Here is a 19,283-nt window from a genome sequence, read left to right as displayed (position 1 = left end):
TAATGGGAGGGTCCCAGTGGTGGGGTCCCAATGGGGGGATCTCAATGGGGGGTTCCCAGTGGGGGGATCCCGGGGTTCCCACCGTGGGGGTCCTAGTTGGGGGGGGGGGGGGTCCCAGGGCTCCCTTCCCGCTCACGCTGTCACCGCACCTCACCGCGCATGCGCGCCCAGAAGCTGCTGGAAGGGCAGCGGGGCGGGTGCGCGCGCGGGGGGGCGGGGGCGCGCTCGGGGCCCGCGCACGCGCGCTCGGCGGCGGCGGGAGGGCCGTGAGGGGAGGGGAGGAAGAGGAGGAGGAGGAGGCGGCGGCGGCGGCGGCGCGCGCGGGGATTTTGCTGCGTCACCACGGGCCGAGCGCTGCGCGGGGCATTGTGGGAGCGAGGCCGCGCCAGAGCCCCCGAGCCCGCCCGGAGCCGCCACCGGAGCGTCCACCGGAACCCCCCCCCCCCTTCCTCCGGAACCCTCCCGGTACCGCCCAAGCACAAGCCGCGACACCGCCCGGAGCCTTCCGCACCCCCTCAGGAGCGCCCGCCGGAGCCGTCGCCATCCGCCATGTGAGGCCCGGGGATGGGAGCGGCGCGGGAAGGCCCCGCCAGGCCCCGGCGCTGCCGCGGGAGCCGCCCCGGCCCCGCCGAGCGCGGGCTGACCTTGGGCTCTGAGGGGGTTTGTCCCGGTTACCGTGTGGGCCCGGTTACCGGGTGTACCGGGATGGGGCGGGATGTGCTGCTGTGGGTTAGAATGGGGTGTTCGGGGGGTGTCACGCGTTTCTCGGTGCCCACCGGTACCGGGCCGAAACAGCGGAAAACTCCCGGTAAGTAACGCGTGGAACAATTCAGAGCGAGAAAATCTGTTTGTAAACTTGGGATTTTCACCCGAAAATCCGTCCCTGCCTTTTGCGCTGGCCCTGAAAGCGTCCAAGGCCAGGGCTTGGAACGGGATGGGCTTGAAGGTTTTTTTCCAGCCCAGACCATTCCAGAATTCCGTGAAAAACGGAGAAATAACGAAAAAAAACCCTCAGGAAGGGGTGGAGAAGCACGGAAAGCCCCGGGGCAGGCGCGATGCTGCAGGTGAGCCGCTGGATTCGTCTCCACGTGCATCCCGAGCGGGTTCCCGCGTTCCTTAATTCATCTTTTTATTTCAAATTCTCCAAGAAATTTAATTTAGGGGCCACCCGAAAGCAAAGCTCTGGTGGATGTGAGTGTTCCCTCAAGAACAAGCAGAGTTTTGTGTGTCCAGGGTAACACTGAGGAGGAAAAACTGGCTGGGGAGGAAAAGCTGCAGGCAGCTCCAGTGGCAGAACAAACCACCAGAGAGCAAAGTTAAATGGGATTTTGGGGAAAAAAAATGGAAAAATTCCTTTTTCTGAGGGTGTTAAAGCACTGGGATGGATTTTCCAGAGGGTGTCCCTGCACATGGCAGGGGGGGCTGAATGAGCTTCAAGGTTTTTTCCAACCCAAACCATTCCAGAATTCTGTGAAAAACAGAGAAATAAGGAAAAAAACCTTCAGGAAGGGATGGAGAAGCACAGAAAGCTCCAGGGTATCCCAAGCAGGATCCTGTGCTCCTTAATTAATATTTTTATTTAAAATTCTCCAAGGAATTTAATTTAGGGGCCACCCGAAAGCAAAGCTCTGGTGGATGTGAGTGTTCCCTCAAGAGCAAGCAGAGTTTTGTGTGTCCAAGAGGAAAAACTGGCTGGGAAAAAAAGATTTGCAGGCAACATTCCCACATCCCCAGTGGCAGAACAAGGGTTTCAAACCAGATTTTGGGGGGAAAAAATGAAAAAATTCCTTTTTCTGAGGGTGTTGAGGCACTTGGATGGATTTTCCAGAGGATGTCCCTGCACATGGCAGGAGGGGCTGAATGAGCTTCAAGGTTTTTTCCAACTCAAACCATTCCAGAATTCCATGAAAAATAAGAAAAAAAACCTTCAGGAATGGGTGGAGAAGCACAGAAAGCCCCAAGCAGGATCCCATGCTCCTTAATTAATATTTTTATTTAAAATTCTCCAAGGAATTTAATTTAGGGGCCACCCAAAAGCAATGCTCTGGTGGATGTGAGTGTTCCTTCAAGAACAAGCAGAGTTTTTTGTGTCCAAGAGGAAAAAAAGATTTGCAGGCAACATTCCCACATCCCCAGTGGCAGAACAAGGGTTTCAAACCAGATTTTGGGGGGAAAAAAATTAAAAAATTCCTTTTTCTGAGGGTGTTAAAGCACTGGGATGGATTTTCCAGAGGGTGTCCCTGCACATGAATGAGCTTCAAGGTTTTTTCCAGCCCAAACCATTCCATGTTTTTGTGACCTGGCTTGAAGGATTGGAGGCAGCAGCACCTCCTGAGGTTTTGTTTTGTCAGAAATTGTGATTGAGGATTAATTGATGAGTTTTTGGTTCCTTTTCCTCAGCCAGGCTTTTACTTTTCTTCTGAAACCTTAAACAGTGGAGGTGCTTCATCTTAACGGGAGTGAAAGTGAGAAAACTGTGATCAAATTGGAGTTTTTTCGTGTAATTTCTGGAAATTTCATCATCCTGAAACTGCATCTGCATAGAATGGTCTAAAATCTAAAATGAGGCTTTTTTAATGATAAAAAAAGCACATTTTCAAGGTGTAAAAATTAAAGGAAAAATAGTTTTGTAAAACAGGTTTTATTGCTGTCTAGGTGGGGGAAATCTTGTTGAGGGCCTGATTTCTGCAATGTCCTCAAAAATTGGGATTCCAAAGGCACAGAATAGAGAGAAAACATGAAAAGAGATTTGGGAACTTCCTCAGTGCCACAAATGGGGAAATTTGAGATTCCAGTGGTGCCAGAAACCAGAATTTATTTATCCAGGGATATCCTTGAGGGCTCTGGGGTGAAGCTGAGCCTCCACATTGCTGGGAACCTTCTAGAACCTGGCCCACAGTGCTGGAATAACAATTCCCAAAATCACAGGTGGGTGGGAACAGAGGAAATGCCATAAATTCTAAATTTACTTTCAGAAAATCCCCAAAATCACAGGTGGGTGGGCAGAAGAAATCCTCTAAATTCTGAATTTACTTTCAAGAAATCCCCAAATCACAGGTGGATGGGGCAGAGAAAAGCCTCTAAATATTAAATTTGCTTTCAAGAAATCCCAAAATCACAGGTGGATGGGACAGAGGGAATCCTCTAAATTTACTTTGAAGAAATCCCAAAATTACAGGTGGATGGGAACAGAGGAAATGTCATAAATTCTAAATTTACTTTCAAAAAGTCCCAAAATCACAGGTGGATGGGACAGAGAAAAGCCTCTAAATTCTAAATTTGCTTTCAAGAAATCCCAAAAATCCCAGGTGGATGGGACAGAAGAAATCCTCTAAATTTACTTTGATGAAATCCCAAAATCACAGGTGGATGGGACAGAGGGAATATCATAAATTCTAAATTCCCTTTCAAGAAGTCCCAAAAATCACAGGTGGATGGGACAGAAGAAATCTTCTAAATTTCCTTTCAGGAAATCCCAAAATCACAGGTGGATGGGACAGAGGAAATCTCATAAATTCTAATTCAGGAAATCCCAAAATCACAGGTGGATGAGCGGAAGAAATCTTCTAAATTCCTTTTCAAAAAGTCTCAAAAATCAAAGGTGGATGGGGCAGAGAAAAGCCTCTAAATTCTAAATTTACTTTGAAGAAATCCCAAAAATCACAGGTGAATGGGACAGAGGAAATGTCATAAATTCTAAATTTACTTTCAGAAAATCCCCAAAATCACAGGTGGATGGGACAAAAGAAATCCTCTAAATTATAAATTCCTTTTCAAGAAGTCTCAAAAATCACAGGTGGATGGGACAGAGGAAATCTCATAAATTCTAAATTCCCTTTCAAGAAGTCCCAAAATCACAGGTGGATGGGATAGAGGAAATCTCATAAATTCTAATTCAGGAAGTCCCAAAAATCCCAGGTGGATGGGACAGAAGAAATCTTCTAAATTTCCTTTCAGGAAGTCCCAAAAATCACAGGTGGATGGGGCAGAGAAAAGCCTCTAAATTCTAAATTTACTTTGAAGAAATCCCAAAAATCACAGGTGGATGGGACAGAGGAAATCCCCTAAATTTCAAATTCCCATTGAAACATTTAAATTCCCTTTTCTTTCCCAAATCCCATGGGTGGGTGCTGGATAACCTTGACAAGCTGAGCTCCCTCAGGGTTTGGATGAACATTTTGGAGCTCTAAAGGTGCCAGACCAGGAGATTTTCACTAAAACAGGAGATTTTCACTAAAACAGGAGATTTTCACTAAAACAGGAGATCTTCACTAAAACAGGAGATTTTTCACTGGGAGCTCCTTCTCCCCTGGGAATGTGTGTGGGCAGAATCACAAAGGAGCTCTCCAGCAGGTCCTGCCTTACTGGTTTGAACTGGTGAGTCCTGATGGGGCTCACTGGGAGGGTGAGATTGGAAAAGGAGATTAAAGAGGAGAGGCAGCTCCAGCACGTTCTGGGAGTGAATTCCCAGGAAAACAGGGCAGGTTTAGGGTCAGAAATCTGGAATTGGGAAAATTAATTTACAGAAACCTGGAACCAGAATTATGGCAGAGTAAAACTCATCTGGGATCTCTGATATGGAATTTCTGAGTTCTGTTGGTGCCTCAAATCCCCAATCCTGGAGGAGCTGCTGAGGTCACAGATCTTGGGGTGAATTCCCAGGAAAGCAGGGCAGGTTTGGGTTCAGAAATGTGAATTATGGCTGAGTAAAACTCACCTGGGATCTCTCTGCTCTGCATCTTGGATGTGTGTGTGTAGCCTGGAGTGGGATTTTTGGGAGGTCACAGGTTCTGAGCACTCTCAGGGTGAATTCCCAGGGAAACAGGGCAGGTTTGGGTTCAGAAACCTGGAATTATGAGAATTAAGTTTCAGAAACCTGGAACCAGAATTATGGCAGAGTAAAACTCATCTGGGATCTCTGATATGGAATTTCTGAGTTCTGTTGGTGCCTCAAATCCCCAATCCTGGTGGAGCTCCTGAGGTCACCAAGTGTCTTGGGTTGAATTCCCAGGAAAACAGGGCAAGTTTAGGGTCAGAAATCTGGAATTGGGAAAATTAATTTACAGAAACCTGGAACCAGAATTATGGCAGAGTAAAACTCATCTGGGATCTCTGATATGGAATTTCTGAGTTCTGTTGGTGCCTCATCTGAGGTCACAGATCTTGGGGTGAATTTCCAGGAAAACAGGGCAGGTTTAGGTTCAGAAATGTGAATTATGGATGAGTAAAACTCACCTGGGATCTCTCTGCTCTGCAGCTCAAATATGGGATTTCTGGGATTGCTGTGAGTTCTGTTGGAGCCTCAAATTCCTGATCCTGGTGGAGCTGCTGAGGTCACAGAGGATCTTGGGGTGAATTCCCAGGAAAACAGGGCAGGTTTGGGTTCAGAAATGTGAATTATGGATGAGTAAAACTCACCTGGGATCTCTCTGCTCTGGAGCTCTGATATGGAATTTCTGGGATTGCTGTGAGTTCTGTTGGAGCCTCAAATTCCTGCTGGAGCTCCTGAGGTCTCCAAGTGTCTTGGGGTGAATTCCCAGGAAAACAGGGCAGGTTTAGGGTCAGAAACCTGGAATTGGGAAAATTAATTTACAGAAACCTGGAACCAGAATTATGGCAGAGTAAAACTCATCTGGGATCTCTGATATGGAATTTCTGAGTTCTGTTGGTGCCTCAAATCCCCGATCCTGGTGGAGCTGCTGAGGTCACAGATCTTGGGGTGGATTTCCAGGAAAACAGGGCAGGTTTGTGTTCAAAAATGTGAATTATGGATGAGTAAAACTTATCTGGGACCTTGCTGCTGTCCAGCTTGGATGTGAGAGCTGAGTGGGAATTTCTGGGAGCCCTGAGAGTTCTGTTGGTGCCTCAAATCCCCGATCCTGGTGGAGCTGTTGAGGTCACGGATCTTGGGGTGAATTCCCAGGAAAGCAGCTTCAGGTGTACATTCAGAAATGTGAATTATGGCTGGGTAAAACTCAGCTGGGATCTTGCTGCTGTCCAGTGTGAGCTGAGAGGGATTTCTGGGAGCGCTGTGAGTTCTCTTTGTGCCTCCAATTCCCGATCCCGTTGGCGCTGCCGAGGTCCCAGCTGGGATGGAATCTCCTCCCTGGGCAGGCTGGAGATGTCCCCATGTCCCTGTGTCTCCGTGTCCTCATGTCCCATCTCTCCATGTCCCCATCATGTCCCCACCTCTCCGTGTCCCCATCTCTCTGCGTCCCCATGTCCCCATCTCTCCCTGTCCCCATGTCTCCATCATGTCCCCATCTCTCCGTGTCCCTGTGTCTCCATGTCTCCCTGTCCCCATCTCTCCGCGTCCCCATGTCCCCATGTCTCCATTTCTCCCTGTCCCCATCTCTCCATGTCCCCATCTCTCCATCTCTCCATGTCCCCATCATGTCCCCACCTCTCCATGTCCCCATCTCTCCGTGTCCCATCTCTCCCTGTCCCCATGTCCCCATGTCCCCATCTCTCCCTGTCTCCATCTCCCCATGTCCCCATCTCTCCACGTCCCCATGTCCCCCTCTCTCCATCTCTCCCTGTCCCCATCTCCCCATGTCCCCATCTCTCTGTGTCCCCATGTCCCCATCTCTCCCTGTCCCCATCTCTCCCTGTCCCCATCTCTCCCTGTCCCCATCTCCCCGTGTCCCCATGTCCTCACCTCTCCGTGTCCCCATCTCTCCCTGTCCCCATCTCCCCATGTCCCCATCTCTCCCTGTCCCCATCTCTCCCTGTCCCCATCTCTCCATGTCCCCATCTCCCCGTGTCCCCATGTCCTCACCTCTCCGTGTCCCCATCTCTCCCTGTCCCCATCTCTCCATCTCTCCATGTCCCCGTCTCTCCATGTCCCCATCTCTCTGCGTCCCCATGTCCCCATCATGTCCCCATCTCCCCGTGTCCCCATCTCCCCGTGTCTCCATCTCCCCGTGTCCCCATCATGTCCCCATCTCCCAATGTCCCCATGTCCTCACCTCTCCCTGTCCCCACCTCTCCATGTCCCCATCTCTCTGCGTCCCCATGTCCCCATCATGTCCCCATCTCTCCATGTCCCCGTGTCCCCATCTCTCCATGTCCCCATCTCTATGTCCCCATCTCTCCCTGTCCCCATCTCTCCATGTCCCCATGTCCTCATGTCCCCATGTCTCCATTTCTCCATGTCCCCATGTCCCCATGTCTCCATGTCCCATCTCTCCGCGTCCCCATGTCCCCATCATGTCTCCATCTCTCCATGTCCTCATGTCCCATCTCCCCGTGTCCCATCTCTCCATGTCCCCATTTCCCAATGTCCCCATGTCCCCACCTCTCCATGTCCCCATCTCCCCATGTCCCCCCCATGTCCCCACTGACAGCTGGAATTGTCCCCACCCAGGCAGGGACCCCGGGATTTGTCACCGACAGAGCTGGGACAGCGCCCGGAGTGCCCCAAGCTGGGGTATTGGGGGAAATTAATGAAATAATAATAATAAATTGAATAAATTCAATAATAACTAAATTAAAGAAGATACTAAGATGGGATATTGTGATACATTCATTAAGTAAATAAAAAACATAATAATTTCATAATTTTATAATAACAAATAATGGAATATTAGGAGAAATGAAATAAATAAAATTACAATAAATTGAATAATGGGGTGTTGGCAGAAATTAATTAAATGATAATAATAATAAATTAGATAACAAATAGATTGAATAATGGGGTATTGGCAGAATTTAATTAAATGATGATAATAATAAATTAGATAATAAAATAAATTAAATAATGGATATTGGGAGAAATTAATTAAATAATAATAAATTAAATAATAAAATAAATTGAGTAATGGGATATTGGGAGAAATTAATTAAATAATAGTGATAAATTAAGAAATAAATAAATTAATGGATATTGGGAGAAATAATAATAATAATAATAATAATAAATTAAATAATAAAATAAATTGAGTAATGGGATATTGGGAGAAATTAATTAAATAATAGTAATAAAATAAGAAATAAATAAATAATGGTATATTGGGAGAAATTAATTAAATAATAATAAATTAGATAATAAAATAAATTGAGTAATGGGATATTGGGAGAAATTAATTAAATAATAATAATAAATTAAATAATAAAGTAAATTGAGTAATGGGATATTGGGAGAAATTAATTAATAATAATAAATTAAATAATAAAATAAATTGAGTAATGGGATATTGGGAGAAATTAATTAATAGTAATAAATTAGATAATAAAATAAATAATGGTATATTGGGAGAAATTAAATAATAAATAAATAAATAATGGATATTGGGAGAAATTAATTAAATAATAAAGTAAATTGAGTAATGGGATATTGGGAGAAATTAATTAAATAATAGTAATTAAGAAATAAATAAATAATGGTATATTGGGACAAATTAAATAATAATAATAATAAATTAAATAATAAATTAATTAATACATAAATGAATTAAGCCATTTCGCTTTTAACTCTTTCTGTGACTTATTCCAAATAAATAATTTCCTTTATTCCATCTCCCTTTATCCCAAATCCATCTTTTCTTTTTATTCCATCTCTTTCCCACTCACATCCCCTTTACACAACACAGACACCTCAAAATGCAGATTTTAATTGCAGAAATGATCATTTTTAATGACATTTTTAATTAAAAATGGATTTTTTGTGGCCCGCAGGCAGCCTGCCTCTGCCAAGTGGTACGACCGCAGGGATTTCGTCTTCGTGGAGTTCTGTGTGGAGGACAGCAAAGATGTAAATGTCAACTTTGAAAAGTCCAAACTCACCTTCAGGTCAGCAATTCAGGCACAAAACCCAGCAAAATACTGATTTATTCGGGGCTAAATTCTGATTTCTTTTGGGGTTAAATATTGATTTATTTTGGGGCTAAATTCTGATTTTTTGGGGCTAAATTCTGATTTATTTTGGGGTTAAATATTGATTTATTTTGGGGTGAAATATTAATTTTTTGGGGTTAAATATTGATTTATTTGGGGGTTAAATATTGATTTATTTTAGGGATAAATTCTGATTTTTTGGGGTTAAATTTTGATTTATTTTGGAGCTGAATTCTGATTTATTTTGGAGCTAAATAATTTATTTTGGGGCTAAATTCTGATTTATTTTGGGGTTAAATATTAATTTTTTGGGGTTAAATATTGATTTATTTTGGGGATAAATTCTGATTTTTTGGGGCTAAATTCTGATTTATTTTGGAGCTAAATATTTATTTTGGAGCTAAATTCTGATTTATTTTGGGGTTAAATATTGATTTATTTTGGGGTTTAATACTGATTTATTTTGGGGTTAAATATTGATTTTTTGGGGGGGCTAAATTCTGATTTATTTTGAGGTTAAATATTGATTTATTTTGCGGCTAAATTCTGATTTATTTTGGGGCTAAATATTGATTTATTTTAGGGCTAAATATTGATTTATTTGGGGCTAAATACTGATTTATTTGGGGCTAAATTCTGATTTTTTAGGGCTAAATATTGATTTATTTGGGGCTAAATACTGATTTATTTGGGGCTAAATTCTGATTTTTTTGGGGTTAAATATTGATTTCTTTTGGGGCTAAATACTCCAAAAATATTGGGGTTAAATATTTATTTTGGGGTTAAATATTGATTTATTTTTGGAGCTAAAGTCTGATTTCTTTTTCTCTTGCAGTTGTCTTGGAGGAAGTGATAACTTTAAACATTTAAATGAAATCGATCTTTTTAATAATATCGATCCAAATGTGAGTATCCTCCTGAATTCTTGATGTTTATCAGAGAAATTGGAAATAATTCCATTTTTTTTAATTATTCAAGGCCATTTTGAATAATTTGGAAGGAATTTGGAATTTGTGTTTTAATTTCATTTCCAAGCCAAACCAAATCGTAGTTTTGAGATCCTAAAAAATATCAATTCTTTAGGCTGCTCTCAAGATTTTATTCCTTAAAAATAAGAATATACAGAATTATATTCCTTATTTTTGAGCTCTTAAAAAACATCAGTTCTTTAGGCTTATCCCAAGATTCTATTCCTTAAAAATAACAATATATAAAATTACATTCCTTAGAACTGAGGTCCTAAAAAATACCAGTTCTTTAGGCTGCTCTCGAGATTTTATTCCTTAAAAATAGAAATATATAAAATTATATTCCTTAGTTTTGAGATCCTAAAAAATATCAGTTCTTTAGGCTGCTCTCAAGATTTTATTCCTTAAAAATAAGAAATATATAAAATTATATTCCTTAGTTTTGAAATCCTAAAAAATATCAGTTCTTTAGGCTTGTGCCAAGATTCTATTCCTTAAAAATAACAATATATAAAATTACATTCCTTAGAACTGAGGTCCTAAAAAATATCAGTTCTTTAGGCTGCTCTGAAGATTTTATTCCTTAAAAATGGAAATATATAAAAATAAATATAATATATAAAATATGTATAAATATATTTTTATATAAATATATAAAAAATATAAATATATATATAATATATATATATAAATATATATATATTTTATATTATATATAAAAATATATTATGTTATGTTATATTATGTTATATTATATTGTATTATGTTATGTTATATTGTATTATATTGTATTATATTATATTATATTACATTACATTATATTATATTACATTACATTACATTACATTACATTGTATTACATTATATTATATTATATTATATTACATTACATTACATTACATTATATTGCATTATATTGCATTATATTGCATTATATTATATTACATTACATTACATTACATTATATTATATAATATTACATTACATTACATTGCATTGCATTGCATTATATTACATTGCATTACATTATCTTGTTATACATTATTATATATTATATTATTAGAACATAAAAGCTCCAAATCAGATCCAATAAAGCTTCTCCAGGGGGTACCAGGAATAAGGGGACAGATCCAGATAAAGGAAGGATGTTTCAATAAAAGATTAAAAGATTTTTAATCTTTTTTTCAGGAATCAAAGCATAAAAGAACAGACAGATCCATCTTGTGCTGTTTACGAAAAGGAGAATCTGGTCAGGCATGGCCAAGGTTAACAAAAGAGAGGGCGAAGGTGGGTCTGGAACTCTGCTGCCTCCCCTGGCTTTAATTTCATTCTTTAAAATAAAAATTATTTAATTTTATATTGTATTTTATTATATTTAATATTATATATAAAATATATTAAAAATATATAATATATATCATTAATGTTATATATTTGTATTATACATTAATATTTTATATTTTTATATATAATTAATATATATTTGTATAATTATATATAGAACTATATATTTTTATATATTCATATATCTTTATACATATAAAAATATATAATTATAATTGTATATATTATAAATAATTATATATAATTAATAAATATTTTATAATTTATATATTATGTATTATATATTTTATATATAATTTATATATTTATATAATTAATTGTGTTTCTAAAATATATATAGTTTTTATATAAATATGTATAATTTATATTATATAAAATTTATACATATTTATATATACTTTTATATATTTATATAATCACATATAAAAATATTTAATTATATAAATTAAATATTATTTCATTTATATAATGAAATAAATATATATTTTCATCTATAATTAATTAATAATATATATTTTGAATATATATTTAAGTATATTTTTAAAATGTATGTAAGTATATAATTATATTTTTAAATATAAATATTTTAAATATGTAGGTATATAATTATATTTTTAAATATATATATTTATATATATAAATATATATTAATATATATGTTTTTATATATTTATATATATTTAAAAATATATATTAATTATAATTTATACCATATTTAGTGAATATTTGGGTCATGTTCAAATTCTGGAGCAATTTTAGGTCAATTTTCCTGCTGCTGATCCTACAGCAACTCTGATTAACCTGTTCTAAGTGACAGCCACACATTTCCTTGTCCTGAAATTATTCCTTGTCCTGAAACAATTCCTTGTCCTGAAATTATTCCTTATCCTGACACCACTGCAGCTCAACTGGCTCAGCGTGGACTTCAACAACTGGAAGGACTGGGAGGATGACTCAGATGAAGACATGTCCAACTTCGATCGCTTTTCTGAGGTGAGCAATTGTGGGGCCTGAACATTTGGATTGTTAAAACAGCAATAAGAACACAACAAACAGCAATAAGAACAAAACAACTGAAATTCTGTATATTGGATAATGGCTGTTCCAAATGAGTCCTGGCTGTTCCAAATGAGTCCCAGCTGCCAAATCTTAATTGGGATAACTGGGATAAAAGGGGTGGGCTGAGAGCCCTGGAGGAGCCCCAGTGAAACCATGAGGAGCTGCACAGCATGGTAGAAAACCAGTGAGAAGGTGTGGACTTTAGGAATATAATAACAAATAAATGGAATATAATAACAACAGTATGGGACTCCAGAAATACGATAATAACCATAAAATACAATAATAACAATAAGAATGCAACAATTGGTGACCCCGACGTGATGGAGGAACACGCAACAGTTCTGCAAATACAATATCTGGATTGTATTTAAATATATCTGTTACTAATAGAAAAAGGTGGAAATGTAGTAAAAGTCCTGTATATTATAAAAGTGGGTCCCAGTTATTCTAAATGAGTCCCAGCTGCCAAGTCCTTGGTTGGGATAACTGGGATAAAAGGGGTTTGCTGAGAGCCCTGGAGGAGCCCCTGTGAAACCATGAGGAGCTGCACATGGCATGGTGGAAAACCAGTGAGAAGGTGTGGACTTGGGGAATATAATAACAAATAAATGGAATATAATAACAACAGTATGGGACTTTGGGAATATAATAACAACAGTATGGGACTCCAGAAATACGATAATAACAATAAGAATGCAATAAGTGGTGACCCCGACGTGATGGAGGAACACGCAGCAGTTCTGCAAATACAATATCTGGATTGTATTTGAATATATCTGTTACTAATAGAAAAAGGTGGAAATGTAGTGAGAATTCTGTATATTGGATAAGTGGGTCCCAGTTATTCCAAATGGGTCCCAGCTGCCAAGTCTTAATTGGGATAACTGGGATAAAAGGGGTTTGCTGAGAGCCCTGGAGGAGCCCCTGTGAAACCATGAGGAGCTGTGCTAGAGAGAAGAACTGCATGGTAGAAAACTATGGACTTTAGGAATATAATAATAACAGTATGGGACTTTAAGAATATAATAACAACAGTATGGGACTCCAGAAATACGATAATAACAATAAAATACGATAATAACAATAAGAATGCAACAAGTGGTGACCCCGACGTGATGGAGGAACACGCAGCAGTTCTTTAAATACAATATCTGGATTGCATTTGAATATATCTGTTACTAATAGAAAAAGGGAGAAATGCAGTGAGAATTCTGTATATTGGATAAGTGGTTCCTGGCTGTTCTAAATGAGTCCCAGCTGCCAAGTCTTAGTTGGGATAACTGGGATAAAAGGGGTAAACTGGATAAACTGGAGGAGCCCTTGTGAAACCATGAGGAGCTGTACATGGCATGGTGGAAAACCAGCGAGAAGGTGTGAACTTCAGGAATATAATAACAACAGTATGGGACTTTAGGAATATAATAACAATAGTATGGGACTCCAGAAATACGATAATAACAATAAAATACGTTAATAACAATAAGAATGCAATAACTGGTGACCCCGACGTGATGGAGGAACAGCCTGGGAGCTGTGCAGTTCTGCAAATACAATATCTGGATTGTATTTGAATATATCTGTTACTAATAGAAAAAGGGAGAAATGCAGTGAGAATTCTGTATATTGGATAAGTGGGTCCCAGTTATTCTAAATGAGTCCCAGCTGCCAAGTGTTAGTTGGGATAACTGGGATAAAAGGGGTAAACTGGATAAACTGGAGGAGCCCTTGTGAAACCATGAGGAGCTGGGCTAGAGAGAAGGAACTACATGGTAGAAAACTATGGACTGTAGGAATATAATAATAACAGTATGGGACTTTAGGAATATAATAACAACAGTATGGGACTCCAGAAATACGATAATAACAATAAGAATGGAACAAGTGGTGACCCCGACATGATGGAGGAACACACAGCCTGGCAGCTGTGCAGTTCTGCAAATACAATATCTAGATTCTATCTGAATATATCTGTTACTAATAGAAAAAGGTGGAAATGCAGTGAGAATTCTGTATATTGGATAAGTGGGTCCTGCCTCTTCTAAATGAGTCCCAGCTGCCAAGTCTTAGTTGGGATAACTGGGATAAACGGGGTGGGCTGAGAGCCCTGGAGGAGCCCCTGTGAAACCATGAGGAGCTGGGCTAGAGAGAAGAACTGCAGGGTAGAAAACTATGGACTTTAGGAATATAATAACAACAGTATGGGACTTTAGGAATATAATAATAACAGCATGGGACTCCAGAAATACGATAATAACAATAAAATACGATAATAACAATAAGAATGCAACAAGTGGTGACCCCAACGTGATGGAGGAACACGCAGCAGTTCTGCAAATACAATATCTGGATTGTATTTGAATATATCTGTTACTAATAGAAAAAGGGAGAAATGTAGTAAAAGTCCTGTATATTGGATAAGTGGGTCCTGGCTGTTCTAAATGAGTCCCAGCTGCTGAGTCTTAATTGGGATAACTGGGATAAAAGAGGTAAACTGGATAAACTGGAGGAGCTCTTGTGAAACCATGAGGAGCTGTACATGGCATGGTAAAAAACCAGTGAGAAGGTGTGGACTTTGGGAATATAATAACAAATAAATGGAATATAATAACAACAGTATGGGACTTCAGGAATATAATAACAACAGCATGGGACTCCAGAAATACGATAATAACAATAAAATACGATAATAACAATAAGAATGCAACAAGTGGTGACCCCGACGTGATGGAGGAACACGCAGCAGTTCTGCAAATACAATATCTGGATTGTATTTGAATATATCTGTTACTAATAGCAAAAGGTGGAAATGTAGTGAGAGTCCTGTGCATTGGCTCAGTGGGTCCCAGTTATTCTAAATGAGTCCCAGCTGCCAAGTCTTAGTTGGGATAACTGGGATAAAAGGGGTAAACTGGATAAACTGGAGGAGCGCTTGTGAAACCATGAGGAGCTGTACATGGCATGGTGGAAAACCAGTGAGAAGGTGTGGACTTTAGGAATATAATAACAGCAGTATGGGATTTCAGAAATACGATAATAACAATAAAATACAATAATAACAATAAGAATGCAACAAGTGGTGACCCCGACGTGATGGAGGAACAATGCAGCCTGGGAGCTGTGCAGTTCTGCAAATACAATATTTAGGTTGTATTTGAATATATCTGTTACTAATAGAAAAAGGGAGGAATGCAGTGAGAATTCTGTATATTGGATAAGTGGGTCCCAGTTATTCCAAATGAGTCCCAGCTGCCAAGTCTTAGTTGGGATAACTGGGATAAAAGGGGTGGGCTGAGAGCCATGAGAAATTTTTGGAGTTTTGGCAGTAAATCTGAATTTTTTCTGCTTTGTAATTCCTGCATGGGGGGAAATGATTTTTTAAAATAAGGGGGGGATGATGATTTAGGATTGTTTAAGGTGGAATTGGGGTTGGTTTCACCCCAAAATGTGATTTTTGTCTCTCTGAGCAGATGATGAACAACATGGGAGGAGACGACGACGTAGATTTGCCAGAAGTAGATGGGGCAGATGATGTGAGTATGTTTGGGGTGGTGACACCACCAAAAAAGGCAAAAATAACCCCAAAATTTGTGATGCCAGCTGGGGAGACCCTTTCCCTCTTCTCTGTGCAGTGAGGCCAAACTGAGCTCAGTAAATCCCTCAAAATTCAGATTTGGGGGAGGAGATTTGGGAACAGATTTGGGAGCAGAGATTTGGGAGCAGATTTAGGAATAGATTTGGGAGCAGAGATTTGGGAACAGAGATTTGGGAACAGATTTGGGAACAGAGATTTGGGAGTAAATTTAGGAACAGATTTGGGAGTAGATTTAGGAATATATTTGGGAGCAGAGATTTGGGAACAGAGATTTGGGAACAGATTTGGGAACAGATTTGGGAGCAGATTTAGGAATAGATTTGGGAGCAGAGATTTGGGAACAGAGATTTGGGAGCAGATTCAGGAACAGATTTAGGAATAGATTTGGGAACAGATTTGGGAACAGATTTAGGAACAGATTTAGGAATAGATTTAGGAATAGATTTGGGAACAGATTTAGGAACAGATTTAGGAATAGATTTGGGAACAGATTTAGGAATAGATTTGGGAACAGATTTAGGAACAGATTTAGGAATAGATTTGGGAACAGATTTAGGAATAGATTTGGGAACAGATTTAGGAACAGATTTAGGAATAGATTTGGGAACAGATTTGGGAGCAGATTTAGGAATATATTTGGGAGCAGAGATTTGGGAACAGAAATTTGGGAGTAGATTTAGGAATATATTTGGGAGCAGAGATTTGGGAACAGATTTAGGAATAGATTTGGGAGCAGAGATTTGGGAACAGAGATTTGGGAGCAGATTCAGGAACAGATTTGGGAGCAGATTTAGGAATAGATTTGGGAGCAGATTTGGGAATCTTTGCTGGTGGGATGAGAGCTGTCTGCTCCACTTCAAGATTGTTTCTTCTCCTTTCCAGGACTCACCAGACAGTGATGATGAAAGTAAGTTGTTGGTTTTTTGTTGTTTTTTTTGTTGTTTTTTATTTTCTCCTCACACACCTGCTGATGTTCTTCATCCTGTGCACCAGCTAAAGCCAGACAAATCTAATCTGGAAAAGCCCCAAATCCCAGTTTGACCTTGCCAGGCTTTGGCTTTAGGAGCAGCTTTAGGAGCAGCATCTTGATATTTCCTTTAATTTATTTCTTTTTAATTCATTTCTTTTGTTATTATTGTATTATTATTTTATTTAATTCCTCCTAATATTCCATGATTTATCATTAGAAAATGATTATAAAATTGTTATTTTAAAATTTACTTAATGAATGTATCGTGATATCCCATCTTAATATCTTCTTTAATTTATTTATTATTTAATTTATTATTATTCCCCCAAATTGATTGGAGGCCAGTGACATAAAAATGCCCTGAGAGCTTTTAAAAACCAACCAAGCAACAAATTAAAACCCACAAAACAACCCAAAAACCATTAATTTTCCTTTGTTTTTTTTTTCATTTCTAGAAATGCCAGATCTGGAGTAAGGCAAAGCGTCGTCTTCAGGGTTTTGGGGAAAGAAGTTCATCACAACATTTCATAATTGAGATAAGAATTCCTGAGTTGATAAGCCCTAAAGGGAGATCCTGCATCCTTTAACCCATTTTCAGTCCATTTTAAATGGCTTTCACTGATGGTAGGTTTGTCCCATGGCACGGGGCGGTCTCAAAGCCACGAGAGGCAATAACAGTTATGCATGAAAAGTTTTCCAAACTTCCAAAAAAAAAAAGATTAAAAAAGATTAAAAAAACCATCAAACCAACCCAATTGAGGTGTAGGTAATCCATTGAGAAGAGTTGCAATAAAGTTTACAGAGCCTCCAATTACAGTAGGAGAACTTTGAATTAACACTGAGAGGTTTAAATGAGTTTTTTTCCCTTTTTTTGTCCATTTCTCCTGGGAACAAAACCACAAAATTTAAAAATTCTTTTATCATTGGCTCCCCCAAAAAAACAAAAAATAAAATCCAGCAGGGCGAGGCACATCCCCTTCTGTTCCTATTAACAACAAAAAGTTCATTTTAAAAACAAAAAACTTCCAAAATTTTCCTGGTTTTTGGTGTTGGAACCCCTTGATCCCGTGGTGTGACCCCCCCAAACCTTTCTCCACCTCTTCCTCCTCCTCCTCCTCCTCGCCCGGGGTGCGAGTTGGCTGTACATTGTTGCTTGTCAATCTGTACATTTTAGACCAAAATCGTATTTGCACTGTGGGTTTGGCAGCAAGTGACAGGACCGTGGAACCGGGCTGAAAAACCTCAATTTCTGTTCAGAGCAGCTGGGATTTTTTTAATGTCTGCATTCTTTCTAATAAACTGTTGAAGACTCCCTGGCTCTCCCTTCGGCCTGGGCCTGTGCATTCCTCAGCGCCGGGGGGGAAGGGGGGTGGGATCCCCTTTTTTGGGGTTCAGTGGGTGGGATCCCCTTCTTTGGGAGGGCATTTGGGGTGGGATCCCCTTTTTTGGGGGGTCACTGGGATGGGATCCCCTTTTTTTAGGGGGTCAATGGGGTGGGATCCCCTTCTCTGGGGTTCTGTAGGGTGGGATCCCCTTTTTTGGGGGTTCTGTAATGTGGGATCCCCTTTTTTGGGGTTCAGTGGTTTGGATCCCCTTTTTTGGGGGGGTCAGTCGGGTGGAATCCTCTTTTTGGGGGGAGTGGGATCCCCTTCTGTGGGGTTCAGTGGGGTGGGATCCCCTTTTTTGGGGTTCAGTGGGTTGGATCCCCTTCTTTGGGAGGGCATTTGGGGTGGGATCCCCTTTTTTGGGGATCAGTAGGGTGGGTGGGATCCCCTTTTTTGGGGGGGTCAATGGGGTGGGATCTTCTATGGGGGGTCAGCAGGGTGGGATTCCCTTCTTTGGGGGCATTTGGGGTGGGATCCCCTTTTTGGGGGGATCACTGGGGTGGGATCCCCTTTTTTGGGGGGGTCAGTGGGGTGGGATCCCCTTTTGGGGGTTCAGTAGGGTGGGATCCCCTTTTTTGGGGGGATCACTGGGGTGGGATCCCCTTTTGGGGGTTCAGTAGGGTGGGATCTTCTATGGGGGTTCAATGGGGTGGGATCCCCTTTTTTGGGAGGGCATTTGGGGTGGAATCCTCTTCTTTGGGGGAGTGGGATCCCCTTTTTTGGGGGGGTCACTGGGGTGGAATCCCCTTTTTTGGGGGTTTTGTCGGGTGGGATCCCCTTTTTTTAGGGAGTCAATGGGGTGGGATCCCCTTTTGGGGGGTTCAGTGGGGTGGGATCCCCTTTTAAGGAGGGGTCATTGGGGTGGGATCCCCTTTTTTGGGGGAGTGGGATCCCCTTTTTTGGGGTTCAGTGGGTGGGATCCCTTTCTTTGGGAGGGCATTTGGGGTGGGATCCCCTTTTTGGGGGGTCAGTGGGGTGGAATCCTCTTCTTTGGGGGAGTGGGATCCCCTTCTGTGGGGTGCAGTGGGGTGGGATCCCCTTTTTGGGGGGAGCATTTGGGGTGGGATCCCCTTTTGGGGGTTCTGTAGGGTGGGATCTTCTATGGGGGTTCAGTGAGGTGGGATCCC

The 19,283-nt window shown here is 40.4% G+C and overlaps 1 protein-coding gene and 1 long non-coding RNA gene across 3 annotated transcripts; both read left to right on the top strand.

The window, feature by feature from the left end:
• The first annotated feature begins 338 nt into the window (after positions 1 to 338).
• On the top strand, positions 339 to 18,083 carry PTGES3 (prostaglandin E synthase 3). The gene is made up of 8 exons (XM_074530929.1): positions 339 to 551; positions 8,677 to 8,790; positions 9,671 to 9,740; positions 10,992 to 11,090; positions 12,051 to 12,140; positions 15,677 to 15,739; positions 16,684 to 16,708; positions 17,227 to 18,083. Coding segments are annotated over exons 1-8 (483 nt in total). The 5' UTR covers positions 339 to 549; the 3' UTR covers positions 17,247 to 18,083.
• On the top strand, positions 558 to 6,463 carry LOC141726254 (uncharacterized). Of its 2 annotated transcripts, XR_012577567.1 has the most exons (4): positions 558 to 2,994; positions 3,122 to 3,430; positions 3,488 to 3,918; positions 4,042 to 6,463. It is a non-coding gene; the product is annotated as an uncharacterized LOC141726254 (long non-coding RNA). The 2 variants fall into 2 exon arrangements; XR_012577568.1 differs by having other exon boundaries at positions 558 to 2,928; positions 3,179 to 3,918.
• Positions 18,084 to 19,283: the final 1,200 nt, after the last annotated feature.

The sequence above is a fragment of the Zonotrichia albicollis genome, chromosome 33 (assembly GCF_047830755.1).
Source record: "Zonotrichia albicollis isolate bZonAlb1 chromosome 33, bZonAlb1.hap1, whole genome shotgun sequence".
In the NCBI taxonomy this organism is placed as follows: domain Eukaryota; kingdom Metazoa; phylum Chordata; class Aves; order Passeriformes; family Passerellidae; genus Zonotrichia; species Zonotrichia albicollis.
The sequence above is the reverse complement of the archived record's forward strand: the minus strand, read 5'-3'. Positions and strand labels throughout refer to the sequence as shown.

Coding starts and splice junctions, on each gene's coding strand:
- PTGES3 (XM_074530929.1), top strand. Junction 15,740..16,683: donor AAGTAGATGGGGCAGATGAT/GTGAGTATGTTT, acceptor TCTCCTTTCCAG/GACTCACCAGACAGTGATGA. Junction 16,709..17,226: donor ACCAGACAGTGATGATGAAA/GTAAGTTGTTGG, acceptor TTTCATTTCTAG/AAATGCCAGATCTGGAGTAA.